The sequence below is a fragment of the Takifugu rubripes genome, unplaced genomic scaffold (assembly GCF_901000725.2).
Source record: "Takifugu rubripes unplaced genomic scaffold, fTakRub1.2, whole genome shotgun sequence".
NCBI classification, from domain to species: Eukaryota; Metazoa; Chordata; class Actinopteri; order Tetraodontiformes; family Tetraodontidae; genus Takifugu; species Takifugu rubripes.
The window spans coordinates 1-20,846 of record NW_021821584.1 but is presented as its reverse complement, the minus strand read 5'-3'; the positions used below and the strand labels follow the sequence as shown (position 1 = coordinate 20,846).

At 44.4% G+C, this 20,846-nt stretch overlaps 1 protein-coding gene across 1 annotated transcript; it reads left to right on the top strand.

Moving 5' to 3' along the window:
- Positions 1–158: 158 nt before the first annotated feature.
- LOC115248140 (proteasome activator complex subunit 4B-like) lies at positions 159–18,355 on the top strand. The gene is given in 50 exon segments (XM_029831762.1): positions 159–821; positions 1,570–1,710; positions 1,833–1,949; positions 3,740–3,784; positions 4,614–4,763; positions 5,595–5,657; positions 5,921–5,996; positions 6,301–6,423; positions 6,510–6,579; positions 6,582–6,601; positions 7,486–7,751; positions 7,854–8,040; positions 8,123–8,212; positions 8,298–8,362; positions 8,692–8,842; positions 8,936–9,034; positions 9,121–9,190; positions 9,261–9,328; positions 9,407–9,622; positions 10,033–10,190; positions 10,349–10,444; positions 10,656–10,711; positions 10,798–10,854; positions 10,973–11,028; positions 11,141–11,239; positions 11,331–11,393; positions 11,479–11,574; positions 11,671–11,802; positions 11,897–12,106; positions 12,349–12,485; positions 12,600–12,653; positions 12,737–12,866; positions 12,950–13,031; positions 13,120–13,273; positions 13,367–13,436; positions 13,516–13,641; positions 13,723–13,875; positions 13,975–14,079; positions 14,171–14,228; positions 14,231–14,261; positions 14,365–14,441; positions 14,444–14,495; positions 14,568–14,776; positions 14,871–14,956; positions 15,038–15,166; positions 15,800–15,955; positions 17,198–17,360; positions 17,441–17,574; positions 17,648–17,788; positions 17,858–18,355. Coding segments are annotated over 49 exon segments (5,478 nt in total). The 5' UTR covers positions 159–624; the 3' UTR covers positions 17,783–17,788; positions 17,858–18,355.
- Positions 18,356–20,846: the final 2,491 nt, after the last annotated feature.

Here is a 20,846-nt window from a genome sequence, read left to right as displayed (position 1 = left end):
CTACAAAAGAATCATTAAGTGTATCCCAAGTTATCCTGTTTAAGTGGATAACCATTTGTAAAAAGCACGAATGGCGAAGAGAATGCTGGGAAATGTAGTTCTGCGTGTGGAAAGCGGATGTGACGACATCATTTAGCCTGGTGTCGTCTGCCGCCAGCCTTCCTGCAGTTGGATGAATCGACGTTGACAGCCCTTCGGTCATGACTGTGCGTTTGTAGTAGAGCTCACTTCAACTGCACCGTTAGCTAGTGGTCAACCGTTTGGGATTACGGTCGTCAAAAGATATCCCCGTCCCGACGCGTTCTTTGGACGGAGCTGTTTTTCTTTAGCCTTAATAGTTTTTTTTTAGAATGACACTGAAATTGTGATGTTTTCTGTTAAAATAATCAAGCCTAACTTGAGCCAGGGGGCTAGCTAGCGTGTCATCAACTTGTGATTCTCCTAACTTAGGCACGGGCCATAACAACCCTGATATTGGAAGAGGGGTAAGCTAACGTTAGCTAAGCTTTGGTGACCGCTATTTTAACCTGGCGGTAGCGGCGTGACTTGCGCTGGGAGATTGTACCAGTAAAATTGTGTAGCTTTCGTTAAGACGTGGAATCCCGTTATCTGGACATCTGTAATATGAAAAGGACGGACGCTGGAACGCTGGGATTTGTTCCGCAGAAAGACATCGTCTACAACAAACTTCTCCCGTATGCGGAGAGACTCGACGGAGAATCGAGAGAGATTTTGAGCAAAATCAAGGGGAACTTGAGCCGAGCTGTGCAGCTGAGAGAGTTATGGCCCGGCGTGCTGTTTTGGACACGGAAACTTTCCACGTGAGTCACTCTTGATTTATGTTGCCCACCTCACCTCATCTTTACGATTGCTGCAGATCTTAGTGGTAAATATTCCTGCTGCTTAGTGGCTGCTTATCTGCAGAACTTATGAAACCCTCCACTGTCTCGTAACTTGGATTATTCAAACGTCTTCCTGCGACCTTTATGCCCCCTCCAAGCAAATGCAAACAAACCAAACCCCCCCAACAACAGTGCTCAGTGTCTTTCATTTGACATGGTTTTGGTGGAACCTTTAAAACGCAACCGTGGCTCCCCTGCTCAACAGTAGATCATTGAGATTCCTCTTTATTTTGAGGTCATTCTGACGTCCGCTGTTTGAAGCAGTGAAGTCAGCTGACGACCCACCAGACAACCCAATAAAAATAAAAAAAAAAACCTTAGTTTTTCTGCCCTTGATGTCTATCAAGCGACGTCCACGTCTGTCGACCAAGTTGGCAGCAGCAAAAATCAGCTCGTTTCACTTTTAATCTCATCTTTTCTTTGCACTTTGATTCATTTCAGTCTGTAATACGTCGCTCTGACCGAAAGTGAGACGCTGTCGGCTCGGAAAACATGGAACCGGGACTGTGGGGATGACCCAGATTGTCATATGTGTTTGGATATTTAGAGACACATTGCATTTGGCTTGTTTTAAAGCGTGGGCCAGTGTTTAGTTAAAACTTTCCAACTTCACTTTGTGCACGCTTGTGTCAGACTCTCACAGTTGTTCCTCAATGTGTAATAATAGGTACATCAGACTGTACGGGCGGAAGTTCAGCAAAGAAGACCACGTTCTGTTCATCAAGTTACTTTACGAGCTAGTGACCATCCCCAGGCTGGAGATAAGCATGATGCAGGGCCTTGCTCGACTTCTTATCAACCTTCTCAAGTAAGACGGAACCCCGGCCGAACAACACATCGTGTCCGTTATCCGCGATAGTTTTGCATCACCGCGTTGCACGATGGTGACGGGTGTGTGTTCAAGCCGCACATGTGTTGTCTGACCAACAGAAAAAAGGAGCTGCTCTCCAGGGAGGACCTCGAGCTGCAGTGGAGACCCCTGTACGAGCTGAACGACAGGATTCTTTTCTCCAAGACAGAACATCTGGGCCTTAACTGGTTTCCCAAGTAGGGCTGTTTATTTTTTTTGGGGTTAATATTTGATTTTGATGTTTTTTCAGTGTATTTCTTTCCACTCCATTTCATCTCCAGTCTGAAGTTTTGCATGTGCCGTAAGATCAGTAACATTAAATAAGGAAGTTAGATATTTTTCATTGAAATATCAAAGCATTTAAGTGTTACATCACACGAAGTAGTGCCAGGGCTCTGGAAAAGCTGTCAGTCGTCGGTCGAAACCTTTTATTCGATATGTTCCGTATATCACCCTTAAAATTCCGACATTCTTGTCATAGCGAGCAGTGCGTGGTGCTCTTTTATGGTGCTATGGGAACATTGGCTGTTTATCACATGAAAAGCTGCTTGATCTAACTTCCAGCTCACATTTTAAAATCCACACACACTCAATCTGAAAACACAAGTTGTTTAAATCTTTGATGGACTGGCTACGTGTGGTGTGCTGAGTGTGTCCTTTATCCTTTTGTCTCCTCTCACATTCAGTTCCTCACGGCCTCGTTCCTCCTCTAAACATGTAATGATAAAATTGGTTCACAGGTGGTAAGGACGACACTTTTATTTGTGTTTTCATGATCCCTCTGTAAGAGGCACTGTCTTTTCTTTATTACATTGCATGTTCAGAGGAAAACTGGATGTCCCACATGCAGCTTGTGACAGGAGAAATCAAGACTCGATCAATGTTAACATGTCACTCATATTGGAGACTTTCGCACTGCAGCTAAAGGTTGTTTTTACTTTCCATCATTGATTCTAGATCCTCCAACATTGTTTGGCCCAAGATTTATCCATATTGTATTATGGATTTTATATATAAATTGACAGGAACACCTTAAGGGACAGATACAGCATGAGAAATTGTAAATATTCAGCACTGAACTACACCACACTTGTTCATGGGGGGTCTCCCGTTAATATTCCTCTAAAATTGAGTCCTCCTCACATTAGTGCTCAGCATTGTCGAGCGTCACAGACAAGCGCCAGCTCCTGTCACGTGTCCTCCTGGAAAATGAGCATTCACTTGAACTCCACTACAAAGGTCACACGGTGCAACTGGGGTCCCTCTTCTCTGGGAGTCGATGGACTCTGTAACAGGACACCCATTTTGCCCCGTCCTTGTTAGCGTCGAAGGTTTCGTTGCATGACTTTTTTTTTTTTTTTTTTGCCTCTGGTTGTTGGCTTCATACTGGGGACTCACAGTACTAAAACTCAGGACAGGGGGGACATGAAACTAGATCGCTTTTGTGTCATGGTTCAACTATTGTCGGGGAATTAAATGTAAGGTATAAAATCTTTGATGTATGGAGCTGAATAATGGGTATTGGTGGGGTTTTTCCAACAGGGCATGGCTTGAGCTTGCATGTGAGAAAATTGGTGGGGTTGTGATTGGGGAGCATAGAAACCATCCAGTACTGTAATGGGACCACGTCCCTGCAGTTTCAGAGATCATTTTAGCCATAACATGGTTATGACGTAATACGTATATTATTAGAAATCTAATATCCATGTCTTCAAACCCTAAAACTAAAGTTAAATTCAAGCTGATTGCAGAACTATTAGCATCCAAACAGTTGAAGTGCTGTTATTGCTTCAGTAACTGTACAAGTACTCGTGATGTTATTGCAGTGTCCTCACACACACGAGCCCTAATGTTCTCATTCACTGTGGAGGTGTGTAAAGAAGTCTTTGTCAGCATGCAGTAGAAGTCACAGTAGAATCACACCAGCATGAGCTGTGTTTAACTGAATTTTGTATCTTTATCTTTATCTTTTTTGTTGTTGTTTCAGCTCTGTGGAGGGTGTGCTGAAAACACTTGTGAAAAGCTGCAGACCGTAAGTGCATCGTTAATCGTTCATGTGTGACTGACTCTTTTTAAAAATGTACATTACCGTAGTTGCATTTTCTTAGAAGAAAGCAGACACATGATGTAAGACTCACTTTTTCAGTGCTTCAGCTTTGAGTATTTGGGCATCGCTCACAGTCGTTCGTAATGATCTTGAGTTAAATGCAGTCAAACTGGCCGTTCAGAGTTGTAAAACTGGTGTGTTTAGAGTTCAGCTGTGTTCAGTCCTTTGTTTTTTCCCGACTAAAGCACAATACTACATGCATGAAAGCAGCCCGATATGTCCCTTTAAAAATTGTATCTTTATTACCCAACCCTGCTTAAATAAGCAAGTCCTTGATTGTGTCCACTCTGGTTGTGAAGCTATCCTCGGCAGGCACCGTGACAGATAATCCTATTATCTCATCTAAATCTGTCTTGTGTGAGAGTTTCCTGCATCGGTGAGAAGGTTGAGTGATTCCCAGTCAGCTGTGAAGGAAAGGATGTTTCCTTGGTCGGAAATAAGTGTTTCAAGGCTTGCAGTGAATTTAGAATCACTAGGGGGGTTAAGTAACCTAAAATAACCTGCAGTGTTTACACAAGCGCATAGTGAGGCATGAAAATCCCTCAGTATGGAGGCCAAGGGACCCACGGGATTGAGGCAGACACTATTAGATAAGTCTGGTTGTCAGTGTTTGTGGGGAAGCTAATATGCTTTCTTATTTTTGTAGCAGCTTAAGTTGCCGATTGTATATTTATAATTTCAAATGGTCCTTATTCAAATATTAATGCTTTCATATAAAATGATTAATAATTATTAACAATCTATGTGCTTGCAGGTACTTTTCAGAATCTGCCACTCAGGAGATGCTGAATGAATGGAGACCACTCCTCTGTCCATTTGATGTCACCATGCAAAGAGCAATCAGCTACTTTGAGCTCTTTTTGCCCACAACTCTGCCCCCAGAGCTGCATCACAAGGGCTTTAAGTAAGACACCTCAAACTTGGCTGCCTGTTGAGAAGCAATTAGTTTGCTACATGTTAACATTTCATTGATTATGTTGCTAATGGTTGTCTGTATCCTCTACCTGTCAGCATCATTACAGTTATTAAAACCGCTCATGCTGGCCAAAAAAAATATGAGGGTAAAAGTAACTCTTGAGTCATTCACACTTCTGGGATATCAGCCTGTCCGTTCTTCATCAGTTTCACCTGCACTTGTGCAGATTTGCTTAAGAACACCAAAAGCTCAGACCACCACGTGCTAGCTGAAGATATCTTGACTGTCAGGTACCAGGGTGAGAGATCTCTTGGCTCCCGTGCTTCGTTATCTGACCACATGCTGGTGCGGTTGACCCTGGGTTCCTTCCCGGGTCACGGCAGTGCCCTCTCTCGTGTGGCTGCAGTGTATCAGGACTTTCTGGATGATCAAGTCATTGATGCCATCGATTGACCTCCCATTTGCCCTGACCTGGATTCAATCCAACACCTCTGGGGCATTATGTATTTCTGTAGCCACAGACTGGCCAGGAGCTGGCCAGGATGCCCTAATCCAGGTCTGGGAGGAGATCCACAGGCTATATGAGCATACATCAGCTCATCGGGAGCTTGCCCAGATGGTGTCGAGGGTACACGCAGGCACTAGGCCAAACACGCTGCTGAGACATATGAGTTTTCAGAAAATTGGGTGTGATTATGAAGGCGGCCCTCAGTGACCTTTGTTCACGGTCGTTCCTAATCTTTTAGAATGATAATTTGCTGTTTGCCTGTCTTTTACATGTTTTTAACCAAATTATTGTCTGGTTTGTTTATTTGACAGGTTGTGGTTTGATGAATTGATCAGCCTGTGGGCGTCTGTACAAAACCTCCCAGCTGGGAGCTGGTGAGTAGTTTTATTTGTTGGCTCGACCACTTTGTTTTATGGAAAACTTTACTGGTTTGATCATTTGATACTCAAGTTACTTGAAGGAAGATTGGTTCTACATGGTCATTGTCCACTGTTATGAGCTAAAGCCCCATATACCAATCATGTTTACTTGCACCAAGCAGTCTAGCTGGATATTGTAATTATTGTTGTTAGCATTAGTGCAGTTAGCTGTAGCAATAAATTGATGTAATATATATTTTTTACACGTGTCTTTCCAGCATTTGGTAAATCTCTTTTGCTCGGTTGGCCAATGACAACATTGGTTACATCGACTGGGACCCCTACATCCCTCAGGTTTGTTAACTCTTTTACTCCACATTGGTTACACTTCAGATCCTATTTTATGTTCGGAGATCTAGGGCATAAACAAATGTGTGGCTTCACCTTTGCGCCACTGTTGGGCATCAGAAAAAAACAAACTATCATGTTTCATTGTTGATTCTGATCTCGGCCAGTGAAGCGAAGTGACTTGCATCATGTTTATGTTTCACCCCGAGTGACTTCAATTCATTCTCTTAAGACACCAGCATGCGTCTGATAAACAATCGCACACTCCCAACCACAATGAAATGCTGACCTGTTGTTTTTACTGTTTTAGATTTTCACCAGAATATTAAGAAGCTTGAATCTCCCTGTGGGAACAAGTCAGATGATCGTACCACGTTATGCCAACAATGCCTATGAGATCGGCCATGTGGTGCTGTGGGTTTCATCCCTTCTGGTTAGTTTATTTATGTTTTTAATGATTTATTTGCTGTTTGTCTATACATTTTCTAGTTGCGCTGACTCGTGTTATGTCAATATCAGGGAGGCCCCACAAAGCAAGCACAAGCACAGCTGAGTGGTCTTTTTAACAGCATCGCATCCTTCTTTCACCCATCAACCACGGACGCTGGTTGGTGAGTGTTTGTTTTTCTTGTAAAAAAATATTACAGTTTAAAAAATAATCGGGAAAAATCAAGAAAATCCCTGCCGATTTGGAATAATGCTCAGCATCTGAATAACTTTACCCATTCATTGTTTACATTTGCTTTAATATGAACTTCCCTGCATGTCAACCTGCGCTTATTTAAAGCCAGAATCATTGTCAACAGCAATAGTCACAGGTTAGAGTTTGGAAATCCAACTGAATTTGGTCACTCATCTATAAATCTAATTCTTTCAACATAGTATGCCATGTTGAGAAGTGTCAGGAAAAGTAAATTGATAGGTTTTTTGTCCTGATGTTCACTGCCTGTCAGGGTTTATGTTCAGGTTGAGCAACAAAAATGAGAGGACGACACGTGTGGGAGACGGTTGGAATATGATTAAAGCTCTCTGGGCCACATGCCTTTCTGGTTCATTCATGAAGTGTCTCCTGCGCTAGAGCCAAAGCAGGCAGCGCAGTGTAAGACAGACCTTTATTTTTGGAAAGGGGATCTCAGTGTCTCGGGTGTTGCTTCGTCAGACGCTGCTTCACTCAGCTGTAGTTTTGTTACATGTAAACAGAGTTTTGCAGCTGTCTGACCTAAAAATGGGAAACCTCAGCTGCATCATTCTGTCTTTATTCAGCTGTTGAAACTTCCTGAATGAATCTAAAATTATTTTGTGAAAGTTCTTCCATATGTACAAGTGGACAAAGTTTTGTTCATGGGTCTTCTGGTGTCTGTTTGTATGTCTGTTATTACGTGTGTGTCTCTAGACAACACCCCGTACGTCTCAATTTGTCTAGAAAACAAGGACACACGCTGTCCACCCGTGTCACCCCTTCGTCATGTATCTGTCTCTCTGTCCTCATGTCTAGATGAAGCTCATGAAGTTGCTCCAACGTCTCCCAGCTAGCGTGGTGCGGCGTCTGCACCGAGAGCGTTACAGGAAGCCCACTTGGCAAATGCCAATACCAGAGAGTCACAAGCTTACAGAGGAAGATATTACAAACTTTGTGGAGAGCATGATGCAGCCGGTCCTACTGGCTATGTTCAGCAAGACGGGCAGTCTTGATGCTGCTCAGGCCCTGCAAAACCTCGCCCTGATGAGACCCGAACTAGTCATCCCCCCTGTGCTAGAGAAGTAAGTTCATGCTCAACGGGAGAGCTCTGATGACTCTGAAGCACTGTTGATACTTTTCCTCAAGTCAAAACCAAACAACACGCTTTTCTTCATCTGCCACAGGACCTATCCTGCATTGGAGACTCTGACAGAACCTCACCAGCTTACAGCTACTCTGAGCTGCATGATTGGCGTAGCCCGTAGCCTGGTGTCAGGTGGGCAGCGCTTTCCTGAGGGACCCACTCATATGCTACCTTTGCTCATGAGGGCACTGCCAGGTGTTGACCCCAATGACTTCAGCAAGTGCATGGTGCGCTCCCATAATATCCTTATTGTAATATTTAGATGGGGTTGTTCTTCACGTCTCATGCACATCATTCCTGTGTCTGCAGATCACATTCCAGTTCATTGCTACATTTGTGACTCTCGTACCTTTGGTGGACTGCTCGTCTATCCTCCACGAGAGAACGGATTTGACTGAGGTGAGCCACCTGTACTGCTGTGAACAAACACACCTTTATATCACTTATTTACAAATGTGATAATGATATAACCTGTGTGCTTTAGGTGGAACGAGAGATGTGCTCAGCATCCGCTGAGTTTGAAGATTTCGTGCTGCAGTTCATGGACAGGTATCTGTTTGTAGCTGACTGCGTTCTTAGGAACATTTGTTTTGTGTAGTTGTGCAATTTTTGGCAAATACAAGCACAGAGACATCTGTGGAAAAGTGTTAAAAAAGAGAGGACTAATTATTCAGAAGCTGTGTCACAGTTGACTTCAGTGATGCCAGTTTTTTGCCATCATTTCCTCGATATGTTCTCAGCATAAACTACCTCCATCTCTCCTCCTTTTAACTGTATAATCCTCCATTTTTGTCAGAAAAATACATAATCTGATACTGAATGACAAAGCCCTGTATTATTAATTTTTAAATACATGCATTTTTTTAAAATCTTCTCAGGTGTTTTGCCCTGATCGACAGCAGCACACTGGAGCAAACCCGAGAGGAAACGGAAACAGAGAAAATGACTCATTTGGAGAGTCTGGTGGAGCTGGGACTGTCTTCTACCTTTAGCACCATCCTCACACAATGCTCTCTGGACATCTTTAAGGTTAACATTTCACCTGTTTCTGTTCAGTGCCTTTATTCTCTGCTGTGTACACAATTTATCCTTGTGCACTCTTAAGTCGTATTGTTTCAACAGGTGGCCCTGGAGAAGGTGTTCAACTTTGCAACCACCAACATCTTTGAGACACGAGTGTCTGGGAGAATGGTGGCAGACATGTGCAGAGCTGCAGCCAAGGTGAGTCTTGTCACTGCTTAACAGGCTTTTTGTAGTTTCTGTAGTTTACTTGTTTGTTTTTTGTTTAACCTTATTTCTATTCACAGTGTCATCCTGCAGAGTCCCTCAAAATGTTTGTGCCACACTGTTGTAATGCCATAAACCAAATCGCCATCAGTAAGTCAAACAAATGGCCTTTTAAAGTTCTAAAGAAGGTTTTTCCTGACACATTCTTCTTTTTACACAGACGAGGAAGTCCTGAATGAAGAGGAACTTGACAAAGAGTTGCTGTGGAATCTCCAACTGCTGTCAGAGGTCATTGAGACTTATTTCTCAGTTTCCCTATAACCTCTTCTGCGCAGTTAATGTTGAACTACACTGTATTTCTTGCAGGTAACCCGTGTAGACGGCGACAAGATCTTGCCGTATCGTGCAAGCCTGGTCCAGATTTTGCAGCTGACGCTTCATCTGAAGTGTAAACAGGGATACACGCTAGCCTGCAACCTGCTGCACCACATCCTTCGCTCCTTAGCCCTAATCTACCCCACTGAGTACTGTAGTGTTCCAGGAGGCTTCAGCCAACCGATCAGTGACTACTTACCCATCAAGGTATTACCACATACAGTATACGATGGTACATACTTATCCCCTCCAAGTTTATGGAATATTTTGTATTTTTGTTGACAAAAAACAATGGCAATGGATGGTAGGAAGGCAAGGACGGCTCAATCGCAGTAATCTGGAAGATTCCAGTGCTTTGACCTTGTTTAATCGTCTGCTCCTCCCTTCTACTGTTAGTTAGCCTGTATCTTGATCCCATTAAGTCTTTTCTCTGCCAGAGATGCTTGGATAGTAATTTGAATATAACTATTTGCCAACACCGGTTTGCGCTATTAAAAAAAAAAGGCTAGTTACATAACTGGATGTTGCTAATTTTTCTGACAAAGTATCAAACGTGCTATATTTTCTATCAGCTATATAATAAAGTGTTTTTTTCTTTTCTTTACCAAATCAACTAGGACTGGGGCCGACCTGGTGACTTGTGGAATTTGGACATTCAGTGGCACGTGCCCAGTGTTGAAGAAACTTCCTTTGCTTTTTATTTACTGGACATTATCCTTCAGCCTGAACTTCAGCACCTTAAGAGATTTGCACAGGGGGAGCAGGACATGAGCAGGTGAGGCAAAAAAGTCACAGATTACCCGTTTTGTTTGGTTTTCCTCTTTCTTTACATTAAGATGATTTCTGAAGTCACTGTTTGCTCCATTTGATAGATTTCATAATTCAATTCACAGTGTCTTAATATGGGACAATTGTTGATTGTGTATTTCACAGAGATGATGTCCTACAAAGCCTGACCATTGTTCAGCACTGTCTCCTAGGAGCTGGGGGTCTGATGCCTCCTCTGAAAGGGGAACCCATCCCTGAACTGTGAGCAGTTGAATTTAAAGTGGAAATCTGTCATAGTTATGAAGAGAAGTCTCTTATTTAATGTTTGACACAGTTGAAATGATAAGTTAAGTCACTAAATGCATCAACCGATGATGGACAGGAATTTCATGTTTGCAGTCATGCTAAGATCAAGAAGGAATCCCGTCTAAAATACTTAACTGAAGTAGCATTGAATTTGTTCTTTCTCCAGCGTCCATAGCATGGTGAATCTGGATGAGACCACTCTTTATGCGGGAATGGAATATGGTAGGTTTAACACTTGGTGGCAGTAAGGTAAATGAAAAGCAATATGGAATTAAATGTTAATATTTCTCCTTTATCTCTCCCTGCAGATAAGTCCAGAGAAAACTACAGAGATGCCATCTGTACTGTAATGAGGCAGCTGCTGCGTAAGAATTCAGCTTTTGTTGCCCAAACACAAGTAGTCACATCCATCTTGGCAGAAACGTATACTGTATTCTATAGGCTGTTCGTCTTCCTTTAGCTTTTCGTTTCTTTCGTTTGCAGATTACATCCTGGAACACTCAGAAGATGATACAAAGTCTCTCTTCTCTGTTATCAAGGGGGTATGAAACTTTAAAACATTCAATTATGAGTCATGGATATGTGCAGTTTGGGAAGAGTTGATAGATTTTTCTAACACCTACCAATTGATTCATCTGCAATTTCTTCCAGATTATCAGTGATCTGTTGCACTTCAAAGGTTCTCACAAACATGAGTTTGACTCTCGGTGGAAGAGCTTCAACCTTGTGAAGAAGTCAATGGAAAACAGAGTGAGATATTTATTATATCAATTAGTGTACCGGTAATTGGTTATAAATCTATACATGTAAATCTGATGAATCTGAACTATTGACTTTGCAGCTTCATGGTAGAAAGCAGCACATTAGAGCTCTGCTAATCGACAGAGTCATGCTCCAGCATGAGGTAAGATGCTGAGTTTTTTAGAGAAGTGTGTTTCCATCTTTTTTTCCCCCCCATATATTTCACCATTTTGTGATTTATTCATTAGCTCAGAAAGCTGACAATGGAGGGTTGTCAGTACAGGAGCATTCACCAGGATCTAATGAGAGATCTCTTAAGGCTTTCCACAAGCACCTACAGTCAAGTGAGTTTAACAGGGTGTTCTTTGATAGTTCTTTATATTGGTTGCACATCCTCAGATACGATTATCTGATTATTAAAACTATACTTTAACCTTCAGGTTCGCAGCAAAGCCCAAACTGTGTTGTTCTCTGCACTGGGAACTTATAACTTCTGCTGCAGAGATCTGATCCCTCATGTCCTTGAGTTCTTGAACCCAGACAACAGCAAAGTTACACAGCAACAGTTCAAAGTAGGATTCTTTTCTCTGGCATACATGGGTCATTCTTTTTTAAAGCTTGTGTTTGTAGGAAACCTAGGCTTATAAATTCTCTGTTTATCTCAAGGGTGCCTTGTATTGCCTTCTGGGTAATCCCATCGGAGTGTGCCTGGCAAATTTGCACGACTGGGAGTGCATCGCTGTGACGTGGCCTGCCATCGTGCGCTCGGGCCTCAGCTCTGCCATGTCTCTGGAGAAGCCGTCGATTGTGAGACTCTTCGATGACCTGGCTGACAAAATCCACCGCCACTATGAGACCATCGGTATCGACTTCTCGGTAAGAAAACCACTTCTGGAGATTTCAGAATGAAATAGGGATTGTTACAAAAAAATGGATATCGTAAACTCTTTCAGCCGAACACTTCACATTCTATTTTTCTTAACACTGTATTTAAATTATGCATTTATTTTGTTATATAGCTTAGCAAATTGGTTTTGTTGGACCTCCTCCATTACTTCCATATTTCTGGACACTGCTTTGTTTGTTGGTTTTAGTCATATCAGTGTTTATCCCACTAGATCCACAGTGAGTGCTGCGCTGTTGCAAAACAGCTTATGGTTAGTGGAAATCCTTGTCCTTTGGATCCTGTCCCATCAGAGGATGAATTAGCAGAAGGTCTGAAAAAGCAAGAGCAGAAGAACACTGAGTCTGTTCAGTAAGTTCACGCCAACAATAAAACGATGATATCTTTTTGAGCGACTTTGCACACAGTTTAAATCGTGTTTGACACGGGAGGTGCAGATCGTAATACTGTTCAATATTTTCACAGGAAATACCAGCAGCTTATTGAAGATCTGCTGGACTGCATTAACAACAGGAACATGTGGGTCAAATTCTGAGGAGTGAGATATTCATTTATTGAATCTGAGAGTCATTATTATCTGTAAAATCGACTTTGTTTTCAAGGCCTTGGAAGTTCGAACACATTGCAATTGGCTTCCTGTCATTGCTGCTGAGAGATGACCACCAACTCCCACCTCCCGCCGTCACCTTCTTTGTAAAAAGTCTCAACCATGACTCCCTATATGTCCGAAAGGTGTGGTGAACACACGTACATTACAAGTTACGGCCTATTGGTGGGTTCTAGACATGTTGGAAAACTCCTATTTTCTCCATTAGGTGGCAATATCAGCTGTGGCAGGAATAATGAAACAAATAAAAAGACCACATAAGAAAGTCCCCGTTAGCCCCTCTGAGCTCTGTAAGTGTGACTCGAAGCATACATATTTATAATAGTGTCCTTTTCACTTTAATGTCAGCACTCATCTCAACAATCGTATCTCATCTAGCTGGAGTGAAAGAGCAAAGTGAGATAGTAGCAGGGGACCGTAAAGACAACCTGTGGCTCCAGTATAACAGCAGCAGTTTGCCACGCACACAACAGGACTGGGATGGCTGCGTGTTTGTGGAGAAGACTCATTGGGGCTATTACTCCTGGCCAAGGTTCTGAGTTTGTTTCTAATTTTTATTTGTCCTTGAATACATGATGGTACATCCTCTAGTGATGTTCTTATTGACTTTGTTTTTTCAATTTAGAAAACTGTTGATGTATGCACCCCTGGAGGAGCAGCCCAAACAGAGCTTGAGCAGAGAGGAAATGACAGAGGTCGGTGCCCAGTCACAACAGTCGAGTGATGCTGCGCAACATCAAACATGAATTCATCTTTACATTTCTATCGCAACAGCGGGAGCAAATCATCTTTGACCACTTCTCAGACCCGGTGTTCATCAATCAGTTCATTGAGTTTCTTTCTCTCGAAGACCGCAAAGGCAAAGACAAATTCAGCCCACGCAGGTTCTGTTTGTTCAAGGTGAGATTTGTTGGAGTCGGTGTGCTGATGCAGAAAATGCTTCAAGTAGGGAAAAAAAAAAATTCTCTGTCCTCCTTCCAGGGATTGTTCCGAAATTTCGCCGACGCCTTCGTTCCTCTGCTGCGACCTCACATGGAGCGCCTTGTGGCCGACACTCACGAGAGCAAGCAACGCTGTGTATCCGAGATCATCTCTGGGCTGATTAGAGGATGCAAGCATTGGGACTACTCAAAGGCATGTGTGAACCTATCAGACATGAGAAATACCCTGAAGTTGTGTTTCTTTCTCCTGGTTTACAGTGCGACTAAACAATTCCCACACTTTTTTCTCCAGGTTGAGGGCCTTTGGCAGCTGTTGTGTCCCCTGCTCCGCACGGCTCTGTCCAACATCACAATAGAGACGTATGCAGACTGGGGCACCTGCATCGCCACAGCCTGTGTAAGCCTGTTTTCAATCCTTCCCGTTTTTCCATTCAGCTGTTTACCTGATAACACTCGTCCTCGTTTCTATGTCACTCTGTGTTGTTCAGGAGAGCCGGGACCCACGCAAGCTGCACTGGCTGTTTGAGATGCTGATGGAGTCTCCAGTCATGGAGAGGGGGGCTCTTTTGTTGATGCCTGGTGAGTAAAAAAAAAAAGAAAAAAGAAAAGGCAGCTGCCACAAACAGGTGTTCCTGTGAGCAGCGACCCGTGAAAGCTGGGCCTATTTTTTCTTCTTTTGCAGCCGCCTTTATGTGCTGCAGGGCGGTCTAGCCCAGCAGGAGTGGCGTGTTCCAGAGCTCCTTCACAGGTTGCTACAATATTAGAGCCCAAACTCACACAGGTCTACAAAAATGTGCGGGAACGAATCGGCAGGTGAGGTTCTTTTCACACTTTTGGAATCAATCAGAAGAAAACCATTGAAGCCTTATTTGTTCTTCTTCACAGCGTGCTCACCTATATCTTCATGATCGACGTCAACTTGCCCTACACGCAGCCGACCACATCGCCGCGTATTTCAGACTTCACAGAGCGAATTCTGCTGCAGCTCAAACCCCTCACAGAGGGCGACGAGGAGATCCAGAATCACGTGATCGAGGAGAATGAGGTGGAAGAGCAGGACGAGAGGACGCAAGCGATCAAGCTCTTCAAAACAGGTGCGTCAAAGGTCTGGCACGTGATCAGAGCCGTGGGGATGACGTTTGGCTCGTGTGTGAGGCTCTGAATACCTTATCTCCCCAACGTGTGCAGTGCTGAAGTGGTTGATTGCGAGCGCCGGCCGCTCCTTTTCCACTCCCGTCGCGGATCAACTACGTTTGCTTCCACTGCTGTTCAAGGTGAAACGCATCTGCAGCAAAATGCTTTGACCAAAAACAAGGCCGGATTTCTTACCAATCATTTCTCTTCCTTCTCTCCAGATTGCTCCAGTTGAGAACGACGACAGCTACGATGAACTGAAGAGAGATGCCAAAACCTGCCTGTCTCTGATGTCTCAGGAACTTCTCTACACAGAGCAGATCCCAATGGTTCTCGGTGTTCTCCAGGAGGTGAGATACCACAAAGCTTTTATGTCTTCTTGTGTAACAGAAGCACCCATTGTAACCTGTAAAAGCTTTCTAATGAAAAAGTCTCGGCATTAGCCATGTCAGGGCTAACGTGGTCAGCACGTGACATCTCTAAGGGCAAAAGGGTGACCCATTTTTAGAATTTCTGCTCCCCCGCCACGTTATTGGTCAAGCATGTGAGCACACTGACATTGTCAATACACTATCGTTCATATCGCAGAACACCTCCAATTCTTACTGACTTTTAGGTGATGACAGAGTGACTTTGTGCCACAGCTTCCGATCCCTTGTTGTCTTAAAATGGGGAAAATTATCTTTGTTTTTTTGGCTGGTTTTATCTATCTTTAACAACCAAATACCAGTAAAAACAGTGAAATAAGGTTTCAGTCACCATGCTTTCGGCTTATGAAATCAGAAAACCGAGTTTTGATACTCTGTTACAGTTTGACATGTTAATACATTTAATTTAATAAATTGAATATTGAATCATTAGAAACATTCAGGTTTAGAAATTGCATGGCAGCTTGATTACATTAAGCCTTAACAGTGTGCTCTCATCCAGAATGTTACCAGATTGTTACTGATGGAAGATGGCTCTCTCATTGTGCACTGCAGATTGCCAGAAGCAGCTCCTGGCACGCTCGGTACACGGTGCTCACATACCTCCAAATAATGGTGTTTTACAACCTGTTCACCTTCATGAGTGACCAGAAGTCCGTGGACGGGGTCCGAGCTTTGGTGGTGCAGCTGCTGGAGGACGAGCAGCTGGAGGTAAAACAGCCGTCTCTGTTGTTAGTTAAAACATGACACCCGTTTCCAAGGCTGGCATGAAATATCAGCTGGAAGACGTTTGAGATATGAACAAACACCCAGCAGCCTGGTTTAGAACATTCGCCAGGCTGTTGGCTAAAATACCCTCATTCATGCTAGCTGGCACTTCTGCTGCTCCGCTGTAGTGATTCAGCACTCTCCTCCTGACTCTCAACTCTGTTCCTCCCCCTCTGGTCCTCTAGCTGTTGCTATGGAAACCACAGGCTGCAGTAATCTGTTGCTATAGCAATAACATCCAGAATGAAGGAGGATGAGAATGAGAGGGATGGAGCAGAGACAAGGGGAAGAAAGGGGTGGATGGAAGTAGCCATTTTTATTTGGCCTTTTCAACTAACCTGAGCCGGATTCAGATTTTGACTCGTAAAAGTTAATTCAGAAAATCATTCACAACCAATGTTCCCTCTAAGCTGCGCGCTTGCGCAATCGCGCCCTGCTTGCACATACTCAGCGCACAAGAAAATCTATGCAGCGCACAAAATAAAATTCAACAGAAACGTATTAATTAATTATTAATTTTAGAACTGATACAATATAGTTAATTAGACCAGTAATATTGTTTTCAGTACCATCTTGTAACTCAATGAGCGACAGGTGCCCAGCCAATAATCCGATACAGTTCACTTACGCTACGCAGCCAATCGTAGCATTGACAGTGTTTGCGTATGTGCCCTGCCTTTACTCGCCGTGCACGTTAGCTAGCTAACAACAGTGCAGCGGAGTTAAGAGACGCAAATGCTAATCCCTTATCATGGCGAAACGAACGGACAGAGACACATCCACTCATCATGGAATGGCTGTCGGAGTTCGTACAAACAGAAGAACAAGCGGTGAAACTGAGTGACTCTTCCTATGGTTAAAGCAGACTCTCACATAGAACATAGTGCACATCTCATGAACAACAGGATTTTTGTCTTTTTCATCTTATGTGCTGCTGCCATTTGATTCTTTTAATAAGCCAGGTAACTTGCTGTGATCCAAGGTTTTGAACAAGCCTGATACTGGTGTGTGGCCACAGCGGACCCATCTGATGTTGCTCACAGTGCTCCTCAGGGTGCTCAGGGAGGGAAATTAGAGGGAACATTGTTCACAGCTGAATGCACCTCAGAGGATCATGAACGTCAGCCTGTGTGCACTCCTGACTTTTAACCTGAAACTTTCCACACCTTGTGATTTGTGTATTAGGTCAGAGAAATGGCTGCCACCACCCTCAGCGGATTCCTCCAGTGCACCTTCCTGTCCATGGATCCCCCTATGCAAGCACATTTTGAGGCCCTCTGCAAGACCCGCCTGCCTAAGAAGAGGAAACGGGAGCTTGGGTCTATAGTGGACATGATCCCATCTGCCGGTAGGCCGCTAAACTACTGAGTTCTTGCGAGCTGCACAATTGATCGCTCCTTATTTTTATGAATTGTTTGGCTGTTTTAGACCTGGTGCGGCGCCATGCCGGCGTTCTGGGCCTGAGCGCTTGTATTCTCTCCAGCCCGTACGATGTGCCCACCTGGATGCCCCAGCTGTTGATGGACCTGAGTGCTCACCTGAACGACACGCAGCCCATCGAGGTAAGCGTGCTCACCTTTCGCCTTTATTCTGCCGGTTTTAACCGGTCCAGGGCGTAACTTCGCTGGTCTCCAGATGACCGTGAAGAAAACGCTGTCCAACTTCAGGCGGACGCACCACGACAACTGGCAGCAGCATAAGCAACAGTTCACAGACGACCAGCTGCTGGTGCTGACCGACCTGCTGGTCTCCCCCTGTTACTACGCCTGAAACCTGGTAAACACCTGAACGCCCCAGAACATTCTGACACAAGCACATCCAGAACCTGCTGCCTCTGTCCCACAGGCGCCCGCCACATTGTGAAGGAAGCTCTGTTTGACAGCCCCACCCCAGAGCGGCACCCCGAAGGACTGAAGAGTGGATTTATGTATTTAGCTCCTTTACATTATTAATATACTTAATATTTAAGGATCAATCATTGCGGGGGTGAGTCACCTGCAGTTTGTAACATTTCTGTACAGTTTTTATTTTCCTCTCGAATGTTTGTTCCTCTCCTGAGAGTTGTTCTTTTTTGGGGGGGGTTGAAGACATCAAACAGCGTCCTAGACATTTCTCAGGTTTTCTATCCTAAGTCTGAGCCAGCAGGTGGTCCAGTGTAGAACGCACTCATCACTATCTCACAGTGGTCCGCTGTTGGACACGAACCCCCGAGCTGATGACTGAACAGCGTCTCCTTACTGTCGTGTTGCACCCGCATCGGTCTGCGGGCCTTTGTGATTATGCATCTTGTATGTAAATGACATGGAATTGTGACAAATATGCACAAGCATATGTATTTTATTTTTGTTTTTTTTTCTTTTGAAGTGCTCCTATATGAGTTTTATTTTTGTCATAAAGATTATTTGAATGCCGAGTTAGATGACTTTTAGAAGTGATCTGCACCTCCAGAGAAGAGGGAGAGGGCGAGCTCCCCCCCCCCACTGTGACCTGTGATGCGTTTGCTGTGAGGACCTCATCATCGTTGCTCGTATGTCGGGTGCGAATCCACAACCAGCACCTGTTCCCAGTCTTGACCTCGTCCCACCGATGTCCGATACATTTTCACACCGTTTACAGTTCAGTTGGAGCATTTAGTACCTCACCTATGTATAGTGTAGTGCCAAAATTTCAGTGATCATTTTAGACTTTTGCTTTATCGAATGATAATAAATTTGTAATAAAAAAATGGATTTAGTGCTTCTTTTGGAAGGTCAAAATGGACATGCGGCATGTCTGAGCTCTCCAGGTCCATCCCTGCATACTTGGAACAAAATGGAGCCTTCAAACCTCGGCGTAAGCTAAATAAAGCAGCCTGAAGATGAAGTATACCGTCAGACTTCTCCAAACTACCAGCAGAATGTGTGGTTGCGTGAAAGCGCCGGTGCGCATGCGCAGACACGTAGGCAGTGACCTCATACTCATTTTTTCAGTGCACGTCGGATGACCGTCGCTCCTGAAATAAGATGGAAATGTGGAGGAAGAAATGCTACAAAGGGCTCCTGCCAACACGCGTTCAGTATTGAAATGGACATCCGGGCGGCTCAGGTAGCCGAATATTCTGTTGGCTTTGGATGCTGAAAGACCTTTTTCTTGTTTGTTCTGCTGCTGCCGCGGTGCGTTCAATTACCGTCAGCGCTTGATGATGGAAATGGGCTCATCTGACTGATGCTCGGACAAAGATCAACCACAGACGGTCGGTTATGGTGTCTGGTCGTGACGGAGATGGGGAAATAATGAGCTTTAAATGTTGATACATGATGAAAATGATCGGTCATTTATGCACGTGTCTGTGTGTCTGTGTGTGTGTGTTATGGGCGCATTAATGGCCAAACGCAGACATTTACAAGCGTCACATTTTTTTTATCAAATATGGGTTTATTTCAGTGGAAACTGCTCCTTATATGTAACCCAATGGCAAAATTAAGGTTATTTGTTTATTAATGTGTGTGGTGTGTGTGTGTGGTGTATTATACATACACTGCGTTCCAAATTATTATGCAAATTGTATTTAAGTGTCAAAGATAAATTTTCTTGTTGGCTCGTTAAATACATGGATGGATGGTGGTGTGTCTCAGGGCTCTTGCATCACTGGAATCAAGCTCAGACACCTTTAATAATTAGTTTGCCAGTTGAGCCCAAATATATTGCACATTCTTAAGCAGACCCCCTTTTCAAGCAATATGGGGATGAAACGGGACCTCTGCTGCTGATAAGCATGAAAGAGTTGAATGCCTTGCACAAGGTTTGAAAACCTTGGGTATTTCACCCAAACTTAAGGATCTGAGGTGGATTCAGAGCCCCGGTGGGTTGCTGCAGATGAAGGGACAATGAGGAAGGTTTAAGAGGGCAGCTGCTAAAATGCCATTACAAAGCAGCAACGTCTGGTTCCCTGATGAGTGCCCTGAACCCTGGAGGGCGGCGGAGAGTCATGATTTGGAGCATCCTGAAGCTAAATATCCGTGAGGGTGGGAGTCCGTTCACATCCCAACAGCAGCTCTGGGCGTCTATTCTGACGTCCTGCAAAGATTCAAGCAGAAACTCTCCAAAAACTCACAAGTTCAATGGATGCAAGAATTGTGAAGCTGCGATCAAATAAGGGCACCTCTCTGTAATCTATAGAATGTTCTCAAACTCTGTGGTGCGTAATAATTTGCATAATCGTTTGGAACGCGGTGTGTTTAAAATGCCCGCCATTGTTTTTATTATTGGTATTTATTGACGGGCCTCATCTCTTCCAGCTCCAGACGGACCCCCGGTGGCACAGACAGTCGGTGCTGTGGTGAGGATGCGCTCCGTCCCTGTAGGTGCAGCAACACTGACGCTCACGTCCGTTGTGAATCAGTAAGATTACAATGAACGCCACCGTTGCCCAGTCAGACCTGGTGGATGTGCCGAGGCAGCAGCTCTTCAATGGCACCGAGGCCGGGCGGCTGGGCCGCCATCCACGCCGCCACGCTGACCTTCTGCTCCCTCCTCCTCATCTTCATCTTCTGCCTGGGCTCCTACGGCAACCTGGTGGTGTTCCTCTCCTTCTTCGACCCGGTGTTCCGCAAGTTCCGCACCAACTTCGACTTCATGATCCTGAACCTGTCCTTCTGCGACCTTTTCATCTGCTGCGTCACCGCTCCCATGTTCGCGCTGGTGCTGTTCCTGGATGCGGGCGGGGGGGGCGGCGTGTCCAAGAGCTTCTGCTTCGCCTTCCATCTGACCAGCTCGGGCTTCATCATCATGTCCCTGGAGACGGTGGCCGTCATCGCCCTGCACAGGCTGCGCATGGTTTTGGGGCAGCAGCCCA